The 6,000-nt window shown below is 37.9% G+C and overlaps 2 protein-coding genes across 3 annotated transcripts in view; both read left to right on the top strand.

Annotated features, from left to right (window-relative positions):
* Window positions 1-3,234, top strand: part of LOC134752797 (cullin-1) — a 29,931-nt gene extending 26,697 nt beyond the window's left edge. For both annotated transcript variants that reach the window (XM_063688514.1, XM_063688515.1), the window contains exons 19-21: window positions 569-674; window positions 1,331-1,444; window positions 3,105-3,234. In XM_063688514.1, the coding sequence (XP_063544584.1) occupies window positions 569-674; window positions 1,331-1,444; window positions 3,105-3,185 (301 nt within the window). In that variant the 3' untranslated portion in view covers window positions 3,186-3,234. The remainder of the gene's footprint in view (window positions 1-568; window positions 675-1,330; window positions 1,445-3,104) is intronic.
* A 1,483-nt stretch (window positions 3,235-4,717) lies between these two features.
* LOC134752577 (uncharacterized) lies at window positions 4,718-5,761 on the top strand. Its single transcript, XM_063688245.1, has 2 exons — window positions 4,718-4,996; window positions 5,538-5,761. Exons 1-2 carry the CDS (start codon window positions 4,718-4,720, stop codon window positions 5,730-5,732), a joined length of 474 nt encoding a protein of 157 aa, XP_063544315.1. The 3' UTR covers window positions 5,733-5,761.
* The last annotated feature ends 239 nt before the right edge of the window (window positions 5,762-6,000 follow it).

Genomic DNA, 6,000 nt, shown 5'->3' on the forward strand with positions numbered 1-6,000 from the left:
AAAGGTCAGTGACAGAACTTATGAGCCGACTAGGTAAATATTGAAAACTTGATTCTCCCAGATCCTGGTGTTTTTGGGTTCTTTCAACTCAGAATCACTAGCTAATTTAATCCTGATGATAAAAAAAATGTCCCAAAAATTTGTATGAAAATTGTACATCACGTCACGCATATACAAATGAAATATTTTTACACTAAAACGTGACGTAATGGAATGGACCTTTTTGAACGTCTTTTTTTAATGGCAGGATGGAGATGAATGCTGTCGATTCTGAGTAGAATGAGCTCAAGAATGTCCAGATTTGAAAGAATGAGGTTTTCAAAATATTTAGATCAGTACAGTTTCACTCACTATTGTTTTTATCGCTTTTGGCGACAACCGACATGTTTCGGATTCGTCGGGAATCCTTTCTCAAACATGTCGCCAAAAGCGATTAAAAACAATAGCGAGTGAAACCGTACTGATCTAAATATTTTGAAATATGTCTCACGATAGTTTAATTTCAATCAGATTTTCAATATTTATTTAAGAAAACGCCCAACTACATAGTATTACTTTAATATTGCAGCAAGAAACTAAGGGTGAATATCAACATCCCGCTGAAGACGGAACTGAAGGTGGAACAGGAGGCCACACACAAACACATCGAGGAGGACCGGAAGATGCTTATACAGGTATGTCACCGTAGACACAGGGCGGACACGCTATACATCAATAAAAACCGGCCAAGTGCGAGTCGGACTCGCGCACGAAGGGTTCCGTACCATTACGGAAAAAAACAGCAAAAAAATCACGTTTGTTGTATGGGAGCCCCATTTAAATATTTATATTATTCTGTTTTTAGTATTTGTTGTTATAGCGGCAACGGAAATACATCATCTGTGAAAATTTCAACTGTCTAGCTATCACGGTTCATGAGATACAGCCTGGTGACAGACGGACAGCGGTGTCTTAGTAGTAGGGTCCCGTTTTTACCCTTTGGGTACGGAACCCTAAAAATGAGTAGAGGTGCAAGTGGTGCTTATTCAGCCTACGAAATGTATCAATTAAACCCGTGTAAAGTGCGAATTTTGCCCACGAAAAGTGTAAATTAAGCCTGCGAAAATATATATATATATATAAATAAATAAATAAATAAAATCATTTATTATATATATGTCTTAGAAAAAAATCTTGCTCCATTGGCGAATTATTTTACGGAATCTCGGAAGAAGACGCCGGTTCAATTCTAGGCATTTGTCAATTTTTCTTTCGTATAGATCCTATACTATAGATCTATAGGATATCTATTTCATTTTATAGATATTAATTTATTGAATTTTGTTCTCAGGCGGCGATCGTACGGATAATGAAGACCAGAAAGACGCTGAAACACCAACATCTGGTAGTGGAGGTGCTCAACCAGCTCTCGTCGCGGTTCAAGCCGCGCGTTCCCGTCATTAAGGTAATAAACGTAAGATATCCCAGCCTGTAGTGAAAGTGTCACACTACGCTTCGTCCACCCTGTAGTGAAAGGTAGCTAGGACACCGTCATATGACACTACGCTTCGTCCACTCTGTAGTGAAAGGAAGGACACCGTCATATGACACTACGCTTCGTCCACTCTGTAGTGAAAGATAGGACACCGTCATATGACACTACGCTTCGTCCACTCTGTAGTGAAAGATAGGACACCGTCATATGACACTACGCTTCGTTTACTCTGTAGTGAAAGGAAGGACACCGTCATATAACACTACGCTTCGTTTACTCTGTAGTGAACTTCGTCCACTCTGTAGTGAAAGATAGGACACCGTCATATAACACTATGCTTCGTCTACTGTGTAGTGAAAGGAAGGACACCGTCATATGACACTACGCTTCGTCCACTCTGTAGTGAAAGATAGGACACCGTCATATAACACTACGCTTCGTCTACTGTGTAGTGAAAGTAAGGACACCGTCATATGACACTACGCTTCGTCCACTCTGTAATGAAAGATAGGACACCGTCATATGACACTACGCTTCGTTTACTCTGTAGTGAAAGGAAGGACACCGTCATATGACACTACGCTTCGTTTACTCTGTAGTGAAAGGAAGGACACCGTCATATAAAATAAATAAATAAATAAATAAATAAACGTTTATTCAAAGATCTTACTTACAACTAAATACCTATTTTCTTCTGCCAAACCACACAGTGGTTTGTTGGCAGACGAGGCTCCTTTGCGTTTGTGTTAGCTGTTGATATGCAACTTAACTTTATCTTAAACCTAAACTTACCTACTTAACCCTTTACTGCACGCGCAGCCTTATATGGTTGTTATGTTTTTAGCTATTAAAGTTTACTTTTAACCAAATACTTATTTTATTTTTGACATGAAGTAAGGGGTTAACTTTCCAATCTGAGCGTACAGTTTACAAATGTAATGTATTATAAGGGTTATGTATTGTAATGTATTTGACCCTTTATTTTATTTAATAAAAAGTAACTTAATTTCTTTTTAAATGTTTGTTTTGTCATCCTTGTGGTCTTTAAATATGACAATACGCTTCGTCCACTCTGTAGTGAAAGATAGGACACCGTCATATAACACTACGCTTCGTCTACTGTGTAGTGAAAGTAAGGACACCGTCAAATGATACTACGCTTCGTCCACCCTGTCCATACTAATATTATAAATGCGAAAGTGTGTCTGTCTGTTACCTCTTCACACTCAAACCGCTAACCCGAATTCGTTAAAATTTGGTATAGAGATAGTTTGAGTCCCGGGTAAAGGACATAGGGTAGATTTTATCTCAGAAGTCATCCTTTAAGGGGGTGGAAGTTTGTATGGGGAATCGATAAAAAGCAGGATAAAAAATAAGCTACCCAAATTACTAACCACGCAGACCAAGTCGCGGGCTAAAGCTAGTTAGTTAATAACACCAATACATCCCTTAAACCCTGTTAAGCAAACTCATAACTAAGTTTTGTAAGGGTTCAGGGTCCTAAATTTGCCAGCCAAAAAACTATCTTGAGGTTTGAAATTTAGAATCCATTTTTCCTTGTCTATTCGAACGCCAAAAATTTACGGAAAGTAAAATTAACGCAATATTTTATCTATTTTTTTATTTTCAGAAATGCATCGACATCCTGATAGAGAAGGAATATCTGGAGCGCACCGAGGGAGAGAAGGACACATATAGCTACTTGGCGTGATTGAACCAGACAATGTATATGAATTAATGAATATAACAATATTAATGTATGTGGATTTATTATTTTATATACCCTTTCATTACTAGCCTATTTAAAGTGGAGTTCAATAGATAAGACAAATAATGTAACAGTTATTTGTGCCATTCTCAACCAAAAGGGTACTTATTGTCGGTTGTCAATAAGGCGCTATTTCCATATAGCTTCAATTTGAAATCAACCTTATTGACTAGCGACAATGTGGAAAACGTCACATTTGTTTTACAAGGGGGCAAAGTTGTTGTTTAGCCTCTCGTGCTAATATCGATACCCGAGCAAGCGAGGGATTCCAAAATTGGAATTTTAGCGTTGCGACGGTTTCAAGGCACGAGGGTTAAATAAATTTTGACACTGAGTGAAACACACAATTTTTTACCACACCAACACAAGGAAAATACTAACTAAAATATCAAAGGAAATCGATTCAAAATTTATGTTATTAAATATTTAACATTCAAAATCATCATTGGGGCATTTTCTATGAAAAGGGACCTTATTGTCGATGGCGCTTACGCCGGACAGCGTCGCGCGGCATTGTATTTATATCGGAGCATCGTTAATAATGGCGTAAGCGCCATCGACAATAAGGTCCCTTTTTATATAAAATACCACATATTGATACAAAAATCAAATGCCTTGAAACTAACTTAACATTCTCCATCTACTTGAAATTCTACGTTTTACTTTACCCCAAAACGTGCAATCGAGTATCCACAGTAAATCACTTACCATCTTAACAAGCATCTGTCACAGTACATTAATAATACATTAAAGTACCACTACTCATAAGAGGTTCCCTCCGTCCACGCCGACGGCCGCTGTTCCTGGTCCCTTACGCCAAAATAAATCTAAGCAACTCTCCTCTGTACGTGGCCCTGAACCACATCAACAATATACTGCTCTTTGACCCAACCCTGGACTTGTTCTCGCAGTCGGAGTCGAGATTTCTGGCCACAGCCACTCGCTATTTGGAGTCAATTAACACTCCTACCACAATACAGTATTAGATAACTTGTTTTGTATATTACCTACGTCGAAATGTGTACTAAAATTAATGTATACTTAAATTGACACCTACCTTTAAATCCTGCTGTAAATGTAAGTTGGTTAAATAAATAAACAAAATAAACAAAAATTTACAGTAAATTAGCTTTTTGTTTGTTTCCCTCAATTGTATTCTTATTTTGTAGTTTCACAGTGCCTTAGTTTTTACTGTAATGCTGTGCCACTTATTTGAGTAACTAATCAATAAAGGGATCTCTTCCAGCTAACCTTTCACTACCTTAACCTTTTTAGTTATTCATTCTTCACTGAAAAACCTCTCTTCCATAGCCCTAGGAAATATTTTTTTGTTTCATTCCAAACTTCAAATCAAAATTGACAAGAATCAATACCACAACACACCTATCCGTCAGACTAAAAATCATATCCATCCCAAATTTTTTTGTCACTTTATAGCAATATTACAATATTTTCTTAATTTTTTTGTATATTTTATGTGTCTATCAAGACTGTTCAGCGCTGCAAAAGTAGCGCTGCAAGGGGTAACACCAAGTTTCTTGAAAAGGAAGCCAGAGCCCCTGTTTCGGGTGCCAGCACGCCAGATCGGCCTGGTTCCTGAAAACCAGTACGAAAATAATAAAATACCGAAGAGGCTTCAGATCGGCTACGCAATGCTGCACTATTGGGAGACCATTCCACTATTCATATGCGTGGCTTTTGATATGATTTTCGTCCTGGGCTATGTCGGATTATATGGAGGCATAATGCACAGGGTATGATTTAGTTTTACGCATAAGTATCGGTAGAAGGTAGCCTTTGACAGTAATAATAGCTAACCCAAATCCTTTTGTTGCAATTGTAGGATAAGCCCGGTTGACTAGGACTTTAGCTTAAATGGAAATAGGTATCCCGTTCGTAAGTATCAAGCGCGCGTACACTTTTTAAAACATACCATTTTGCTTTTCCTTAGGTAGACACCCAGTTCTCGAAGCACTGGTGGAACAGTGCATAATTTAAATTAAATTAAAATTAAAAAGCTTTTATTTCGGATTCATTACATCCATAGAATTACATATTATTTGAATTAAAATTAAAACAATTAAATTAATGTTAAACTTAAAACTAACTTAAACTAAACATATTTTAAATAATGCACAGGGTATGAGTTGGTAGCTAACCCAAATCCTTTTATCGTATTGTAGGTAAGGGATAAGCCCGGTTGACTAGGAATTTAGCTTAAATGGAAACAGGTATCCCGTTCGTAAGTATCAAGCGTGTACACTTTTTAAAACATACTATTTTGCTTTTCCTTAGGTAGACACCCAGTTCTCTAAGCACTGTTGGAACAGTATCTCGAGAAATATGGATTTACGCAACCCTACGATTCACAAGTTCCTTGTGTTTTATCAGCGCTACGAACCCTGGCCCGAAATGCAGAATGTTCTGGACAAAATGACACAGGCTGAACGCCGTAAACAGACGCACCTAGACACTTGCGGGAGCCCCTAGGTCCTTAAATACCTGGACTTTTTATACCCATCCTTTGCTGGGGAGGAATTCATAGGAAATTTGGCTATTGCTTTTGCATATTGGAGCGATAGAGGCAAATAGATGAACGAAAAAACGTAGCGGTGGAACAAAAATCGTACATTTTTTATCCGCCTCCCTATTGCTCGAATATGCATGAGCCGTAGAGAGCCAGATAGCGAAATTTCGTTTTTCTCGATAGACCCTCTGAATCGAGCGCGGAGATGGATATAAAAAGTGAGTCATGCAA

This window comes from Cydia strobilella, chromosome 25 (genome assembly GCF_947568885.1).
Source record: "Cydia strobilella chromosome 25, ilCydStro3.1, whole genome shotgun sequence".
In the NCBI taxonomy this organism is placed as follows: domain Eukaryota; kingdom Metazoa; phylum Arthropoda; class Insecta; order Lepidoptera; family Tortricidae; genus Cydia; species Cydia strobilella.

Excerpts from the sequence above, each read along its gene's own strand:
- LOC134752577 (XM_063688245.1), top strand. The coding sequence starts at position 4,718 with ATGTGTCTATCAAGACTGTTCAGCGCTGCAAAAGTAGCGCTGCAAGGG. Across the intron at positions 4,997-5,537 it reads ATGGAGGCATAATGCACAGG|GTAGACACCCAGTTCTCTAA; the intron begins GTATGATTTAGT and ends GCTTTTCCTTAG.